We start from the raw sequence: 19,781 nt of genomic DNA, 5'->3' as shown, positions 1-19,781 counted from the left end.
TTCTTCTTTGCCACACATCCTACACATCCTCTCCTCCTCTTTCGTCCAATATATTCCTTGACCCCTTTCCCTAACCTATGGCTTGCGATTCTTCTTCACCTACTCTCTGACTATCTTTTTTCATGTAACCCGGTATCCTCTCCCCCCCCCCCATGTATTCTCTCCTTCTTCACTATCTTGTACTATTTATTATATTGTGATTCCCTAATCTTCCTCCACTTCTCTTTCCTTTGCTTGTTTCTATCCCATTCTTCCAATTTGCCTAAGTTGAATTTTCCCTCCACCCTCTTTTTCTACCTTTTTTAACTCTTACTCTCTCTCTCCTCAAAAAATTCCTGTCTCTTCTTTTCCCACGCCGATAAATTCTTCTCCCTCTTTGTCCTCTCTCTTATCTCCTCCCAACATCTCACTAGTTTGTTTCTTTTACCTTCTGCCAATTTCTCTTCAAACCCCCACGCTCTTCTTCCTGCCTTTCCTCTCAATTTGTCCCTCTGCAATTTCTCCCTAATTATATATAACCCGAACCTTTTACCCCACCCCCATCACTCATCTCAAGTATCCTTCCTGCATCCTTACCATTCTCTCTCTTTCCCTCCAGTCCCAAATCTACGCCATACGCCATTACTGTCCAAACCAACGCGTTAAACAGCCACACTTTTTTTCCCTTCTCCCTTCCAAACTTCCTCTTCCTTATTCCCCATACCTGCCCCATTATCACCATTCCTCTTTTTATTCTATTTTTTACCTGTTCTTCCTGTTTTCCATTCCTTTGAAACACATACCCTAAATACTTGTATCTTTTCACTTCTTTTATCTCTCTGCCTTTCCATCTCCATCTTACCTTCTTTCTTCTTCCCCCTCCTTTTCCAAACCTCATAATTTTTTACTTCTTTGCGTTTACTTCCAATCGTTTCTCCTTTATATATCTCTTTAACCTACTCATCATTGCTCCCATCCCATTCTCCTTCTCCGCCAGTAGCACAATGTCATCCGCGTATGCCAGTGTGTATATCTTTTCCCCTTTGAACTTTATCCCTTCTCACCCACCTCTTCATATACTCTTCCAAATCTGCGGTTAACAAATTAAACAATCCCAGGCTTAACGGGCACCCCTGTCTCACCCCTCTCCTTGTCCAGAAGACCTCACTTAACCCTTCCCTACCCTTAACCTATTTCTTGTCTCCCTCAACACATCCTCACATTTTTTACCAATCCCTTCTTTACCCCGCTCTCCCTCATTACTTTCCACAGCACTTCCCTGTCTATCGAATCAAAAGCCGCTTTTAAGCCACAAAAACGCTATCAGTTTTCCCCTTTTTTTATGTTTCTGCTTGTTAATCAGATAATTTAATACATATTGTTATACTCGACAAGACGAGCACACAAAACACTTGCGAAGGGAAGAATAAAACGAAATGATTAGACACTTTTTTATAAAAAAGAACAATGACTTTAATCAAATGACTATGTACAATTAATTCGTAGCGGAATTATTTAAATATCGCTTGACAGCTCCGCGTCCCGAAACAGAACAAAAGCCGACCGCGCTTCTTTTTAAACTGATTGATCTTCTTTCGGCCAGTTTCTCAAGCTCAGCCAAAAAGCAGGCATAACATATATATTGTCGATTGTCCAGATTCCTTTTCTAAATCCCGTCCGGTTTTGTGGAATCATGCCTCACTCCTCCACTTCACTTTCTAGTCTCATTCCCAAGATTATCGCGTACACTTTATATAGCGTCGACATTAGCGTAACTCCCCTGTATTCCTCCACCCTTTTCCCTTTTCTTTGCTTCCTTATTGGCACTACTATACTTTCACACCACTCATCAATCCATTCCTCTCCTTTTCATATTCTATTGCAGATTTCCCGTACCCACCTCTCAAGCCTCTCGCCCCCGCGCTTCTACGCCTCCCCTGGTATTTTGTCCCCTTCTGCAGTTTTTCCCTCCTTTAACCTCTTTAATGCCTCTTTCACCTTCCCTCTCAAAATACCTTTTTCCTCCTCTTCTCCTTCTCTATTTTCTCTTATTTTCCTTACCATCCTTTTCCCTATTTCTCCCAATACCCCCATGAAATATTTCACTCATTCCTCTTTCTTTATATTCCCGTTAATCCCCCTTTTCTTCTTTCTTTCCCTGCTCACTACTTCCCACACTTATTTTTTTGTTTTCGCTTTTCTCGCTTTCTCCACCCACCTTTCCCTTTCTTCTCTTTTTTTCTCTTCGCATCTTTTATTATTTCTTTTTTATTTCTCTGTACCACCTTCCCCTCCCCCTCCACCCATCTTCCTCTACCTTCTCAATTTTTTCTTTACCTCCTTCTTACGGTCCCTGCACTCCTCATCCCTCCATCCCCTTTTTTTTCCTGCTTTTCTCCCTTTATGACCCTCCCTCAAAATCCTTTTAATATCCTACCTTACTTTCTCCCATCCCACTCTTTTTTCCTCCCCTCTCTCCTCCTATCTTTTTTTCAGCTTCTCTTTAAATAAACTCCTCCCCTCTTGCGACCACTCCTACTTTCTCTTCTGTTTTTTCCTTTTTTCGCGCTCCCCCTCTCCTCCCTCTATTTACACTACCACCAAAAAGTAATTCGAATCAATCCTAGCTTCCACTTTTATTCTTTTCACTTTTTTCCAAACCTCTTTATACTCTATCACATAATCCAGCACTGACTCCCTTCTCCGCGTACGTTCACTCCCCTCTCTTCATCCCTTTTTCCTTCCTCATTAAATATCCACCAACCCGCTTCCTCTAATGCCTCTACCAAAAACCTGCCTTCCTCGTTTACTTTATTATCCTTTGACCTTCGTCCTTTCTTCTTTTCTTTATTCATTGCCTCCTCCTATCTGCATCCTCTCTCCCCTCCCTCCTCGCGTTAAAATTTTTACTATTGTCCTTATCTCCGTTCCCTTGTCCTTCAACCAATCCCTTCTTACTTTTCTCTCACATCCCCATTCGCATACACCCCAATTCTCCGTTTTTCCTCTCTAATCTTAATAATTTTTTTTCATTATCACCTCTGTAACCCTTTCTTCCGCTTCCTCTATCACTTCTATCGTTTCTTATTTCTATTGCCATACCCCCTATTGCTCTTCCCTTTTTACTTCTCCTACTTACTAACTGCACTTCCCACCTAAATCCTCTCGTCATCCTCTCTTTTATTCTATCGCACCCTCTTTTCTCCATCCACGTCTCCGCCATCACCACCACATCCCAGTTCTTTATTCCTTTCCAAAAATCCCCATCTTTATTCCCTAGCCCTGCCACATTCGAAAAAGCTATTTTTGCTTCTATACTTTCTCCCTCCTCCCGCTGTACTTTCCTTACTCTCTTATTTATTCTCCCCATCCTTCTCTCTTTCCTCTTCTTTTCCCTTCCTTCTTCCTCTTCTAGTCCTTCTCTTCTTCCCCCGACTTCATTCTTATTCCCCTCCTGTCCCCCCACTTTCTTCCTCCCCTGTTTTTCAGCCCTCTTTCTACCTCATCCCAGAACTATCATATCCCGTTTATCATCATCCTGTTTTCTCCTACCCACACCTTTGCCCTTTTTCTCTCTTCCCCCTTCGACACTTCCCTAATCCTCCACCTCACCTGCCTTTCCTTCCACGTTAAATCGTCCTCTATCCATATTTTTTCACTCCTCAGCCCTCCTTTCAGCTTCATCATTTCTCTTTTTTCCCCTTCCGTCCTAAAACAACTGCAAACCCCCCCTGCTCGTCTTGCTTTGTTTTTTCTTACCTCACTTCTTCTTCCACCTCCGCTTCCATCTTCTTTAGAATGTTCTCCACCTTACTTCTTACATCATTCCCTCTTGTTTTATACCCCTTTATGACCACTTTCCTTTTTCTTTCCTTCCTATCCTTCCCCACCTACATGTCCCCCATCTTCCTCACTCTTTCTTCTAGCTCCCGATTTCTTTCCTCCCCCTCCCCTCTTTCCCTTCCATTTCTTTCCAGTTTTTCTACTCTTTGTTCCAAATCCCTCTTTTCTTTCCCACCCATCTCTAACTTTAATTCTTCCTCCCATTTCTTTTCCAGCTTTTTTATTCTTCTTTCCATTTTCTTTCTATCCCTCCTCCATTTTTCTTTTTTCTTCTTCATGCCTTCTAACTACTCCATCAATAACCTCATCTTTTTCTTCATTTTTTCCTCCTTTTTCTCTTCCATCCTCTCCCACTTTTCCATCATTTCCTCTATCCATCTCTTTATAGACCCTGTCATCTCCCACTCCCTCTTCTCCACTCGCCCTCTTGGCGATCTCACCGTCTTTTTACTCCTCTGGAAGACCTCTCGCTCCTTTTTCCCTCTTCTCCTTCTCCTCCTATCCTTATCTCTCTTTTGCTTTTCTACATTTCTAACCATTCTGATGTACTCCCATTGCGCCCTGTTCCCCCGTATTTCAATTCCCTTGCCCCTGTCAAATCCTTTGCTTCGTTCCCCATCCTTCCTTTCCGTCTTTCTCCTCGTTCCTGTAAATCTCTTACCGTCAGCTCTCTTCTTTCCTAAATCTATTTTTTCACCGCCTTCTCTCAGCCCGCGCGCGTGTGCCTCACCGTCTCCGTCGCACTGCTTGCCGACTCACTTGGTTGTTCCAGCTCTACTCTCACTGCACACTCTGTGCCTGTGCCCGCGCTCACGCGCTTCTACCTTTCCGCAGAGTCTGTTTAGGGCCGTTAACGTGTTCGGACATGTTTGTCTGTTACTGACATATTTTTTTTTAATCGTCGATTGCATCACAATCGGCCAGCAGGTACAACTATTGTTGTCCTTTGTGCTTTGATCTCTATACTGATTTTGCTATCTAATACTGACTTTACTTTCTAATACCAATTTTGTTTAAACACATAATTTGCAATTTTGTTTCTGTGTTTAACATTTTTTACTCGAAGGATGGCCGTAACGCTTCTGGTGTAGAGATTCAGAAGCGGGTGCCAATATTGTCTAAGACTAAGACTACCTTTGCTCGCCCACATCTCTCGCAACCTTTTTCGCTCCACTACACCTAACCTCACTTCTGCACTGTTCTCGCTTCCACACGCTCTTTCTCTCATGCACTCCGCCCGATCTCTTTCCCTCCACCTTCTTGATCCACTTGCTCTTTTTTCAAGCACTCTGTCCTCCTCTTTCACTCTCTACACACGCTTTTTGTCTCTATCCAAAAACTATCTTATCACACCCGTCTCGCTTGCTTCGGAAACGGAAGTCCAGCTAATACAGTAACTTTGCAATAATTTTTCTGTAAGATTTTAAATGCAAGAATCGCAAATTTTGCTATACAAAAACAGAAATGTTGCAGACATACATATTTTGTAACTTTTATAAAATGTTTTATTTTTTAAGTTGAAATATTTCTGAGACATATCTTTTAGAAAATTTCACTTTTGTATGGGAAAACATTTGTACACAAATTACTATTAAAAATTATATCAACAGATTTTGTTACATGTGCTAGCATTTTGTTAGTATTATCTGATAAATTAAATTCTGTATTAAAAGAGGAAGATAAAAAAAGCCATTTTTTACCCTAAACTAACATCCAAGTTATTTATGGAAAACTATTTATGGGACCCAATGAAAGAAGAAAATAACAATTATTTTTCCACTAAGTTCAGGGAAAGTTATAAAAAATCAGGATTTATTAGATATTGATTAGTGAAGTAGTCACATATGAGTATTTTCTAAGTTTTACACTGTTAAAATAAAATTAATTGCGTATTTATGAAGCTAAAAAAGGTAAATAGTTTTTTGAATTTAAATGAACTTTGAAACATTTTTTCTGTAGAATTTTTAGCGTCACAAAGATTAGTAAGAGTGATACGTGTGCATGATAAGTATTGTAGATTCTGAATCTATGGATCTTGAAGCTCTGTTCCCTATATAGCGCTGTACAGCACATGCATGTATCAGTGCTGTACATTTTAAACCTCATAACTTAGAAAATACGGAGAAAACAGTATTCATACCTACAATATTTAAGTGATCTGGGAATTTTTGAATACTTTGTATATTATGCAAACCAAAATTTTATACTCTCTACATTTACTACTCACTTTTTTTATTATATAAATACGCAATTAATTTTATTTTAATAGTATAATGTTTAAGAAACGCTCTCATGACTACTTCAGGAATCAATAATAAATCACAATTTTTCATAACTTTTCCTGGGCTTGGTGGATAAATAATTATTATTTTCTGTTTTTACAGGATCCCATGAACACTTTGCAATAAATAATTTTTAGGTGTCGATTCAGAGCAAAAAAATGGTCTTTTTTTAACATCCTTCTTTATATTTTTCTTGTTAATAAGATTTATAGTGAGATTTTACAAGGTCTATTTTTTACAGACTTAATATATTATTCTATCTAATATTATTACAAAAAAGTTTGTTTTATTATTGAAATAATATATTAGCATAAAAATCCTAAGAAATTATATAAAACATTTTGATAATTTTTCTTAATAGAGTTCTATAGATTCTTTGAAGAAACCTTTAAAGAGAAATTATATGCCAGAAAACATCGATACTCTTTTGCCACATGAGAAATTTCAACTTGCTTCACAACAGCTGAAACTTAAAGGTATATTAGGCAGTGGAGCATATGGTATTGTCAGACTTGCCTCGTTGCAAGATAAATTCGGTACTATCACGGACGTAGCTGTTAAAATGATGAAAGGTATTTTGACAAATAAAGCAAAGAAATATTATTTATATAAAAGCATGTTCAAGAAAATGTAATTTTACATTTATATACATCTATAGTAATCGCATATGAAGAAGTATTAAAACATACAAATGAACAGTTTTACTACATTATGTGCAGATAATCCGTCAGTAGAGGATATAAAAAATTTTCATCAAGAGATTTCAATGATGAAATCCGCCGGTCAGCATCCGAACATAGTGTCTTTAATTGGATACTGCACTATGAACAACAAACCTTTATTAGTAGTGGAATATTGTAGCAAAGGTGATTTGCAAACGTATTTAAGAACGGTAAGCTATATGAAATAGTAGTAGAGAAAGTTGCCAAGACTGTACAATTTTTTACATAAAGACAACTCGAAAATTATAAATAATATTTTTAAAGTCTTTACATAATAAAGTATAATGTTTTTATTTTCTTACATAATTTTCTCACAACTTTTTGTGTCATTATAATATTTTAAAATAAGGAACTTTGATAAACTTGCAAGTTGGTTTGGGTTAAGGACGGTTTTCCTAAATCGCATCACAGTTGCGAAAAAGCCACAGCGATTCTTTGTCATTCATGAAGTTTACATTAGCTCGTTTCGTTTCACATAAAATTTTATTTTGATCACAAAAGTGTTTATGAAAAAAAGCACGTCTTTGCGTCCTCCCAGGAATATAAGCGTAAATGGACAATCTTTAGGGTGGGGGATATTGTCGTCCGTGGACAACATTTCCGTAAAGTGCGCATGCACTTTTGTCAAGGAACTGTGAACGTTTCGTGATGCATGTGCTGATTGTAGGGTTAAATGCATGAGCGAAGATAGTATACTGATTTCTCATAATCTATAACCGGGATAGGCAGTGACAGAAAAACGTCACGCGCTTGTTTTCCTTGAAATGCCGCGGATAACGTAAAGAAGAAGAGGGTAATGTGGCAGCCATTTTCATTTTATTGAAAAACTTTCTTTATAATTAATATTTTTTATTGAAACTAGAACGATTACATTTGTCAGAGTGTTGTTTGACAGATTATAAACTCAAAGTAATGAAACATTTATTATTTAGGACGTGATTTATAAAAATTTAATTCACTGCATAATCGGTAAAAGAAAAAAAGTGATTGTAATATGGCTATCCATAAAAATAATTTTAAAAAATTAGTTTAGTTTAAAAAAAACACAGTACCTAGTTACAAAATTATGTATTTTTAATTTTTCATTATTTAGAATTTTCCTGATTTAGAATTTTTCTGTGTTCAAAAGCTTTAGAAATACCATTAGAAATTTCATTAAAAATATTATTTTATTCCTGTTTAACATTAAACAACAAGCATAAAATGATGTTTCTAAACACCGCTCTTTATAATGACAATTAACTTATCAAAGAAATATTTTGATATAAAAATTTTGCTTAAAAAACCATATTAACAAAATTCCATGTTATTGCTTTATCTTGGTATAACTCGAAATGTATACGGCCGAATAAAAAGTTAAATAACAAAAAAAACACTCGAATGTATGTACCTTCGTGTGATAATACACTCAAGTTTAAGAATAATAAAGAAGTGTGTGTAATTAAAGCTTAAAACTGTACCTTGAAAAAGTTTAGAAGTGCTCAAAAGTAAAAATGCTTTATAACAATTGTCAGTCATTATGTATTGGCATATTAGCATCACTAAAAAAGAGGCGGGCTACTAAATGAATAACTCCATAAGCAATTGTTAGAATACGTCACCTGTTGTGCTCCTTCAGGCACGTCTGTAGGTATATCGGGATCGTTTCGGCGCCTTAGGAGTTAGGACTCTTAGGAAGGGTGGCTTGGTAATTGAAGACAAAACATTTGCTTGCTCCAACGTTAATATAATGTATTTTCTTCAGTATTGCTCTCGTTACACTTGTAGTATGATTATATATGTTACTCGTACGCTTGCTTTTTCCCGGACGGCCCGGTATATATAGGTCGGTTCTTATCTCCGGATTGTGTTACCGGCTCGATGTGTAAGTCACGCACGGCGAGTAACACATCCGACAACTGTTTGTTAGACTCTCCCGTCGCTTTCCGATTTTGTCGCGATATTTATGCGGAAATTTGTCATTTGGTTCGGTCAATCGTGTTCCTGCAGCATGCAACTCCCACGCTTAGCCAAAATCTGAATACCGGAAAGCGACTCAGCATTAGCGCGATGGTGTTTCGGGTCGAAAGCCCGACAGACCATCAGCGTCTTTCGATATTTTTTGCGTATGCGGAATTCAAGTCCGCTACGCGTATGTATAGCAATAGGAATCTTAATTACCTGTTGCTATTCGCGTAATTAACGTAGTTGTACAGGGTACAACACACCTAATAACGGAAATTATAGGAGTAGCTATATTCTCGACAGTAGCCATAATACCATCTTCTTCTCTGCTTTCTTTGCATAATGGTTTATTCTTTTTACAGAAACTAGCAAAACAAGCGCGCGCTACGCGCGCAATACACACCTTTTAATATTATAAATTACAAATTTACTCGATACACACATAATTCTTGATGACTGTCAAAACGCGATCTCCACGGTGACAGTAGCCCACAAAGCAAGCACAGAAGGAGAACTAATCAGCATTACAGAAAAACGTCAACAATACTTCGATTATCGATTTAATATGGACTTTTTTTTAGATAGAATGCCGAATTTTTTTTTTTTTACTTTAGTCAATCTTATTTTACAATCTTTATAGTCTCTAAGAACGTACTAGAGTCAGTCAGTATATAAGTCGCAAAACTGGATAGAAACAATAATAATCAAAGTAATGTTCTGACATTTATTTTTCTTTTCGACGTATTCATTCTGTACATTCAGATACATGTCCCATTTTTTTATAAAACCTTGGAAGCCGGCGGCAAAGAAATCTTTTGGTAGCTGTCGCAGCCAACATGTAACCTCTTAGATTACGGCATTATCAGTTTCAAAATGACGGCTACCCAAATGCTTTTTTAAGAGCCCAAACAGATGGAAAGTCTTTTTATCTGTTTGGGCTCCTAAAAAAGCATTTGGGTAACCGTCATTTTGAAACTAATGGTGCCGTAATCCTAAAGGTTACACGTTGGCTGCGACAGCAAATAAAAACCTTCTTTACCGCCGGTTTTCAACGACTTAGGGGGGGTAAAGAGATGGGATAAGTATCTGAATGTACAGGGTGAATATGTCAAAAAATGAAATAAATGTCAGGAAGTTACTTTGATTATTATTTCCTCTATCCAGTTTTGCAACTTATACAGGGTTCCAGATCAATGTATACAGATTATTACGATAAGACTAAACACAACTTTCTATATCCTCTTCTGGTCATTTACAAAAGTAAATAATTAGGTCTTAACAAGCAGATTTATTCCAAAGAATAATACGATTTAAGAGTTTCTACAATATAGGATTTCTGTAATTTGCGCTGATATCCGGGATGCCAACACAAAAAATGGGAAACATATTAATATAGTTAGTAGTATAGCAAATTGAAATCTAACTCAGGGATCTGAGGGGTGTGTTGGACAGGGGGAAATTTTACTGCGCGCGTCTTTGCCGTACTGACCGAGATGATGTCACGCGGGGGCAGGAGAATCATTTCATGGCGTGTATTTTTGCCGTGTTGACCACGCTTTGAAAGGAGCAATGCCATCTAGCGGCGCTAATCACGGCATAGGTGACATCACTTAACGAAGAGGACGGGATCCGATAGCGCACGGTTCGATAGTCTACCAACTAATCATCTTGACTTATCTAACCAACCAACGGAAAAACTCTAGGCATTGATCGCTGTGAGTGGTGGTGTGCTATCGGTCCCGTGTGCTATCGGGATCCGCCCTAACACAGAGCACATGTGTTTGCTGTCTCGTTCCTTCCCGTATATTGTGCTCTTACTCCCTCACCGTACACATACCCTCTCGCTCATACGCCAATATTTTCTTTGTCGTGCTGACCACGTCTTGGAGAGGGACGATACCACCTCGCGGTGCTAGCATAGATGACGGAAGCGTACGTGTGTTTGCTCTCTCGTTCTCTCTCATATATTGCATTCTCACTCCCTCCCCATATGTTTGCTCTTTTGCTCCTACGCCAACGCTCTCAATCGCAAGCGTTTTTACGGTCTTTCCTCACTTGTTCGCGAGCTTTCCCTCCCACGACTCATTCATCTCATACACCTTTTTATTATTAAAGAGGAACGGTTGATAATGATAAGGGATATGAAAAAATAATAATATTTATGATATAATTTTAATTTTAATTTTTTCATTTATTTTATATCTTTGATACAGCGGACACTGCGATGTGGCATGGCGATGCGCCATCCTCCTTCCCCCATACGCGCGGTCTCCTTGCTCGTGCTCTTCAATACGCGACTTATCTTATACTTTACGCTCTCAATCGCACGCGTTTTTTATTAATGTAAAGGATAAGAAATGGTGTGATAAAAACACGGAAATAATAATAATAATAATAATATTATAGTAATTTTTTCTATTAATATTTTATATATTATTTTTAAAATGTTATAAAAATAGTTGAAAAATTATAAGAAAATTAGAAATTTGAAAAAATTATTATAAAATAAGAAAAATTATATGAAAAAAATATAAAGAATTTATAAAATGTATGGTGTGGCGTGGTGACACGTCATTCTCCTTGTCCTTCTTCTGGTTGTTTTCCTCCTAGTCATTAAGAAAAGCAATAAATTAACTAATAGATTATAAGCGCAGTAAGAAAATCACGGAAAAAAGAAGAGAAACTTACCTTAAAAGCGAGGTGGTACGATCCATACCACCCAAAGCTTTCTTATATTCCTCCACTTCCGGGTTAGCCGGTTGCCCCCATAATGGCGACTCTTTACGTAACTTAGGTGCCACAATGGGCACCACAACTACTACTCTGAAAAGCTCTCTGATCAAAGGTCGTACTATTTGTATATTTTCGTTTCTCCGCAAACAGTAGCGCTCCTTGCCCAATCAGAACGCATACATGCATTACACCGCGAGGGAGTGAAAAAATTGTGACGATGCATCCCGTAAAACGCATCGTCCCGGCGAACATCAGCCGGGAATGACCGCGGGTCATAATCGGGGACACCGCGAGTGTCCATTTTTAATTATTTTTAACAGAAATACCGCTTGGCGGTAATCACCATCAGAAGAGACGCGCCGAGCCATTGCATGCGCTGAGTCGGCGCGCACGTGCACTTGGAAAACACACGGTCTTCCTTACTCCGACGACTCCACCGTCAAGCGCCAAAAAATAACGGAGGCGACCGGAGTTGCCAGGTATAAATAGGGTCGTTACCCAGAAAAACGGCGACTCCGTCACCAACCAGCATTTCTAACCGATCCGCTGCGTTAGTGACATTCCGTTCCCGAAGTCGAAACAACGGTCAAAGTGTGCTTGGCCGCGGCGAGAGAGTACTCCGCCTCCGACGCCGATCCTCTCTGAAAACACAGCCGCCCGGAAACTGAGAACCCGCTCGCAGCCAAGAGTTTGGCCGGCAGCCGGGCTCCCCGGCCACTCGGAGGCTAACTTCCTCATACACCCCGCGATACCCACCACACTGCGATCACCGTGTTCGGGGTCTCGGGTCACGGTTCTTGATAGGATGTCGCGTTTCCAGCCCTACCGGCAACGATCCTGTTGCTTCCGTCATAGCGCATGGGAAATCGTTCCGTCCGCGAGATTTACGGAACCGGGCTAGCCCACGGATCGTACAGTGGGCCACGCCCACCGCGCTGCAAACGTAACGATACGCGGACTGTAGACCGCACCCGCACTTGCACAAGCCACGCTTTTATATATATATATATATATATATATATATATATATATATATACCCTATGATCAGAAAGTACCGGGAATTTTTTATTTAAAAGTACCGCGCATGCGGGAACCGGTTTATTTTTTTTTCTTATGTTGGTACGACCTTAAGACGCACATCTGTCAAGTTTTAGTGCCATCCGATCATTAGTGTCTGCCTGGCGTTTGTTTACATCAGTCAACTTTTTTCATTTTGCCGCATTTTACCATGAATAATTTTGTTGAACAAAGAGTTTGTTTGAAATTTTGTGTTGCGAACGAAATTTCGTGTGCCGATGCACTGAAAATGTTGCAAAAAGCATTTTGCGAATCTGCTCTATCAAAAACAAGAGCATACGAGTGGTATAAAGACTTTAAAAGTGGTCGTACAGTGGTGGAAGATTTCCCTCGTTCCGGACGTCCATCGACGTCGAACACCGATGAAAACGTGAAGAAAGTGAAAGAAATGGTGCTTGAAAATCGTCATACCAGCTTAAGAGAGATGTCTAGTGAACTTGGCATTGCATATGGAACGGCACAGCATATTGTGGTTGATGTTTTGGATATGAGACGCGTGGCAGCCAGGCTCGTTCCGAAGGATCTGAATTTCTTGCAAAAACACCACCGAAAGACAGTTGCTGAAGAGATGATTTCTGAAGCCCAAAGTGATCCAACCTTCATGAAACGGATAATTACGGGCGACGAGACATGGGTCTATGAATTTGACATGGAAACAAAGCAACAATCGTCCGAGTGGCGCTTCGAAGACGAGCCGAAACCGAAAAAACCGCGTCAAAGCCGCTCAAAAGTGAAGGTGATGTTGACTGTTTACTTCGATTGCCAAGGCGTTGTGCACTATGAGTACCTTCCACCAGGCCAGACAGTCAACAAAGAATATTATTTATCCGTTTTGAAGCGTTTGAGAGATGCTGTACGTCGCAAACGGCCGGAAATGTGGGCCGACAATTCTTGGATTTTGCATGATGATAACGCACCATCGCACCGAGCCCGAATTGTACTGAATTATTTGACCAAACATCAAGTAAATACCATCAAGCAAGCACCGTATTCACCTGATATGGCCCCGTGCGACTTTTTTTTGTTCCCCAAGTTGAAGTTGCCACTTCGTGGAAAGAGATTTCAGTCGATCGAGGAGATCAAAGAGAATGCGACGAGGGAACTAAAGGCCATCCCTTCGTCGGCCTACCAGGGATGCATGGAGGACTGGGTCAAGCGTTGGCACATGTGTGTTGCTTCAGATGGATCATATTTTGAAGGAGATAAAATAAATTTGCCTGAAATTTAACTCTATTTTGTTTTATTTAAGAATTCCCGGTACTTTCTGATCATAGGGTATATATATATATATATATATATATATATATATATACACACACACGTGTGTCATTTGAAAAATTTCCAGCCTCATCGACATAAAGTAACTGTAGAAAAAAAATTTCTTTTGCCGTCCGATAGACGGCCTTGACATATGTGAACCATAAAAATTTGAAGTTATTCTGATCATTACTTTCTCTATGGCAATTTTTCTAAAGTTGTCAACTGATATTGTCAACAATGGAGAAAATTAAATATCGCACAGTGATAAAATTCCTTCATTTGAAAAGGAAAAAGACTTAGGAAATAAAAAATGAGTTAGACTCTGTAGACGGTGAAGCCTCCCCTTCATTTACAACGGTCAAATATTTTATGGCCAAGTACAAACGTGATCGTACGAGCATTTTAGACAAGAAACGTTCCGGGCGCCCAAAAATCGCTACAAGTGACGAAATGGTCGATTTAGTGCATCAAACTGTGATGGCAGATCGTTGATTGACTGTTAAGGATATTACTGAGGCTTGTGGGATATCATCTGAACAGGTGCACAAGATTTTACATCAAGAATTGGATATGAGAAAATTATCCGCGCGCTGGGTGCCGCGCTTGTTGACCAAATGCGCATACGGATGGACATGTCGACCAAAAGCGCATACGGATGAACATGTCGCGCAAGTGTCTTAGCCTGTATCAAAAAAATCCAGCAAAATTTTTGCGGCGAATGATAACCGTCGATAAAACCTGGGTACACTATCATACGCCTGAAACCAAACAACAATCAAAGCAGTAAATTGTGATGGGGGAACCAACTCCGAAGAAGACAAAGGTCGTTCTCTGTACAGGAAAAGTGATGGCGACAGTTTTTTGGGATAGCCGTAGAATAATTCTTATCAATTACCTTGCAAAGGGTGAAACAATCAACGAACAATACTACGCTGCATTGCTGGATAAATTAAAGGCCATAATTAAGAAAAAACGTTCGCATTTTGCCAAGAAAAAAATCCTGTTTCACCAGGATAACACTTGAGTTCACACATGCATGATCGCAATGTCAAAATTGAACGAATTGAAGTTTGAATTGCTTCCGCACCCACCCTATTTGCCAGATCTAGCTCCCAACAACTTTTTCCTGTTTTTAAATTTTAAAAAATTTTTCGAGGAAAAAAAGTACAAGTCAAATGCTGAGGTGGAAAACGCTGTACTATTTTTCAGGTTTAGACAATCAATTTTTTTCTGACGGTTTAAAAGTATGGGAGAAATGTTGGACCAAATGTATCGAGTTGCAGGGAGACTACGTCAAGAAATAAATTTTGTTTTGCTTTGAAATATTTTTCTTGAAAAGGTCGGAAACTTTTCAAATAGCCCTTTTAATAAATAGATCTTTTTAAACCATACAACTTTTGTCTGAAACACTTTTCTATAAAACTTATATTTTCTGAGTTATTTAGGTGTATCCAGACTTTTGTGACACCCTATATATATATATATATATATATATATATATATACAGGGGGGAAGGCAGTGTTCTCAGATTGAGGAACTTCTGACGCATGCGCAGTAGCACTGGTCATCACAGATAGGACTTCACTCATACATATGCATTGATGACAGACTCGTGCTCGGCTACACTGCTGGGCGCAATTTGGGGCCCATATATTTAATATTATATATTAATATTAATTTAATATTATATAATTATAATAGAATTTCTATTTACATATTATTATATTCTTAGCCCCATAAGTCCTATATTGCATATATAATAAACAGGTATTGTAAAAAATGTAAATTTAAAGAATAATAATAAAATAATAATTTAAAATATCAAAAATAAATATTTATTCCTTGTTAATGTGATGTTTGGCAAATTTACCTAACATTTTTGAAAAAATTAAAATATCATTGAGAGTACATTTAGAGACGCTGCATGAGTGATATTAAATTGATTGTCAAGACACCCGCTCTAGAAAGTCGGGAGATCCCAAGTCAATATGTTACTTAAATAATTATTATAATAACATTTATATTTCTTTGTTTACAATAATATAATACATTTATAATTATATAATTTTGTATTTGTTCGGATACTGGTAAGGTTTTCTGCAGTTTTCCTTGCCCTTGCAACAAATGCTGTTATTTGTAATAAGTCGGCTGCAGACGCAAAAAATTAATAAAGTTTATCATTACTTACCATAACTATATTTCTTAATCGATAAAGTCCTTTACATATAAATCCTTTATTTTTCCTATTCTCTTCTTGAGACGGGCTCCCCGATACCTATTATTTGTAAAGCTATGCGCGCTACTGCTAGGTAAAGCATATGTGCCCTACTGCGCATGCGTCAGAAATCCCTCAATCTGAGAACACTGGGGGAAGGTCCCGTTAGCGCACAGTGCGATAGCGCACATCCCGATAGCACACATAAAATTTAAAGTAATTCCCGATAGCGCACATCTCGATAGCGCACAGCAAAGAAAGGCGCGTTGTCCCGATAACGCACAACATAAAAGGCGCATTGTCCCGATAGCACACAATGCAAAAAGCGCATCATCCCGATAGCGCACATTTCGATAGCGCACATCCCGATAGCGCACATCCCGATAGCGCACGTCCCGATAGCGCATATCCCGATAGCGCACATCCCGATAGCGCACATCCCGATAGCGCACATCCCGGTAGCGCACATCCCGGTAGCTCACATCCCGGTAGCGCACATCCCGATAGCTCACATCCCGATAGCGCACATTCCGATAGCGCACATCTCGATAGCACGCGACTGTGTTCTCTATCGGGAAAAAGACGCGTATGTTTCCCTTAGTACACGTATAATACTATGTAACGTGTATCGTATACAATGTGATTCATTATAATGTATTAGTCTTTTTATTTACATATTCGTAATCGAACTCTGAGACGATTTTTCCTTTAGAAAAATATTTGTCCTTAGTTGAACTTAGTTGTTAAGTTATAAAAAGAAATAGCGTATGACGTGTCGGATAGTAGTGGTATACAGGGGAGGCGCAACTCACTGTTACATGCGGGTGTTTCCGTGAGGCACCTGATGCATTCAGATGACACAACAGAATACAGACAACATTTTCACATTTGAAGTTTCGCTTTCTCTCTTTCACTTTAATTATGCTGTATTTAGCTTGTTTAATATCGGTCTCTGTCATCTGGCCGTCAAATACCAGGATGACCGTGAGATCTTCAAGTACACGCTCATAGGCGCACATATATGCGCAACATTATTGTAATGAATGTACACCCAGTGTCATTGATTCTTTAAATCGGAAAATTTTCCAGAGTAGTTACCATCTTTCTACATACTCCCAGTTCATGATTAATGTAACGACTAGAACTTATTAGTCGTTACGTTAATCATGTTCTGTAAATATTTTTAAAGATAGCGACTACTCAAATTGGAAAATTTTCCGAGGGACAGAATCAATCAAGTTGGTTGTACTCTCGCGAATAATAAAATTTAAGACAAATATAATCGTTTAAATATCATTTGCAAATTAAAAATACCACATTTCAAACGCACGAAAAGGGACGGAAAGAGTGAGAGAGAGTGAGAGGGTGCCTTCGAATAAGTTTGTGCACGTTTACTCGCGCACATCCCGATAGCGAACATCGCGGTAACGCGCATCCCGTTAGCGCACATTCCGATAGCGCACATCCCGATAGCGCACATCCCGATAGCGCACATCCCGATAGCGCACATCCCGATAGCGCACATCCCGATAGCGCACATCCCGATAGCGCACATCCCGATAGCGCACATCCCGATAGCTCACATCCCGATAGTGCACTTCCCGACAGCACACTTTCCGACAGCGCACTCCCCGACAGCGCACTCCCCGACAGCGCACTCCCTGATAGCGCGCATCCCGATAGCACGCGACTATGTGCTTTATAGGGAAAAAGATGTTTTAATTCCCGCAATCGCTCATCCCGATAGCGCACATCCCGGTAGCACGCGATTATGTGCGTTATCGGGAAAAGACGCGTATGTTAACACACATACCTGTTGATGTGTGCTATTGGGAGAGAGACGTTCTTATTCCCGTTAATATATATCTTACTATTGCTTCATTTTCTGTTTTCTTTCCTAGAAGTTTTCCGAAGAAAATTTGTATATATTATTCATATATATAAAACATGTATAATTAGGTATAACTGTTTATAAAATATTACGTATATTTTAATATATATTGACATACTTTACATATAATTATGTATAATTAATTATATTAATGTTTAATATATAATTATTTTAAAACATTTTGTATAACCTTTACTCTGCATCGTAATTTTTTTGTTCTTTACTTTACATTGTAGGGTTATTCGCGTTTTGCGCTTCTATTAGAGCCTACATATATTGTAATGAGATGGTTTTCTACCATTATTTTATTTAGTTCTAATATTTTAGTATACGTTTAAAAAGTGGAATGGCAATAATAATTGGTGAAACTACGTAATTTAGTGTTTTGAAAAGTTTTAGAGATAAATTACAATAATAACAACGAAAAATTAGTTTCTATTTGAGAAATTAGATCTGAACTTTATGTGACCCTGACAACGTTATTTGAGGTTTTACTATAATACTATGTAGTCCCTCACTTAAAATGATTACAATTTTTAAAACATTTTTCTCAAGGATGCTCTTTTTGATACGTTCGTCCGTTTCCGAACCTCCCTGTATATGTAAAACACGTTTAATGTAAATATTTGTTTTTCTTTAACATTATTATATAATACGAGGTGTGTTCAAAAAGTATCGCGAATTTTGAATTTTCGCGGGTTACGTATATTCGAATTTCGATCTTTTTGTGGCGTTATGTTGGTACTCATGTCTCTCACTTATGCCGACAAGCTCGGCCATTTTGAATGTTCACTTAATTGTTGACAGCTGCTTTGCTTGCACGTGTTTTGGATCGTCTTCGATTTTTACCTATTCAAAAAAATGGATCAAAGAACCTGTATCAAATTTTGTGTGAAAAACGAAATTAAGTGCGCGGATGCATTCCGAATGTTGACTGTGGCATACGGAGAAGCTACCTTGGACCGAAGCAACGTTTATCGGTGGTACAAAATGTTCTCAGAAGGCCGAGAAGATGTGAACGACGAAGAGCGTGCCGGACGCCCGAGCACTTCAACAACAGACGAAAAAATTAATGAAGTGGAGAAAATGGTATTGGCCAATCGTCGAATCACCGTTAGAGAAGTTGCTGAGGACCTAAACATATCGATTGGCTCGTGCCATTCGATTTTTATCAATGATTTGGGCATGAGACGGGTCGCCGCGAAATTCGTACCAAAATTGCTCAATTGCGACCAAAAACAGCATCGCATGAACATTGCTAATGAGATGTTGGACTCTGTCCGCGACGACCCAAATTTGCTCCAGAGGGTCATAACTGGTGACGAATCGTGGGTTTATGGTTATGACGTGGAAACCAAAGCTCAATCATCTCAATGGAAGCTGCCGCACGAACCAAGACCGAAAAAAGCGCGCCAAGTTCGGTCGAATGTGAAAGTTTTGCTGACAGTTTTCTTCGATTGCAGGGGCGTGATGCATCATGAGTTCTTGCCACAGGGTAGAACGGTCAATAAGGAATATTACCTGCAAGTTATGCGCAATTTGCGCGAAGCAATCCGCCAGAAACGCCCGGATTTGTGGAAGAACAAAAATTGGCTTTTGCACCACGATAACGCCCCTGCTCACACATCGTTGCTTGTGCGCGACTTTTTGGCCAAAAACAACACACTAATGATGCCGCAGCCACCGTATTCCCCAGATCTGGCCCCCTGTGACTTTTTCTTGTTCCCTAAACTGAAGAGGCCCATGAAAGGACGACGTTACGCTACGCTTGACGAGATAAAGACGGCATCGAAGGAGGAGCTGAACAAGATAAAAAAAAATGATTTTTTGAAGT

The 19,781-nt window shown here is 39.1% G+C and overlaps 1 protein-coding gene across 1 annotated transcript in view; it reads left to right on the top strand.

Moving 5' to 3' along the window:
* LOC105206553 (tyrosine-protein kinase receptor torso) overlaps positions 1 to 19,781 on the top strand; it is a 345,332-nt gene that overhangs the window by 223,606 nt on the left and 101,945 nt on the right. Inside the window, exons 11-12 of the mRNA XM_039451357.1 lie at positions 6,466 to 6,676; positions 6,824 to 6,996. Coding sequence (XP_039307291.1) covers positions 6,466 to 6,676; positions 6,824 to 6,996 — 384 coding nt within the window. The remainder of the gene's footprint in view (positions 1 to 6,465; positions 6,677 to 6,823; positions 6,997 to 19,781) is intronic.

This window comes from Solenopsis invicta, chromosome 6, assembly GCF_016802725.1.
Source record: "Solenopsis invicta isolate M01_SB chromosome 6, UNIL_Sinv_3.0, whole genome shotgun sequence".
In the NCBI taxonomy this organism is placed as follows: Eukaryota; Metazoa; Arthropoda; class Insecta; order Hymenoptera; family Formicidae; genus Solenopsis; species Solenopsis invicta.
This window is presented reverse-complemented; position numbering and strand designations above follow the sequence as displayed.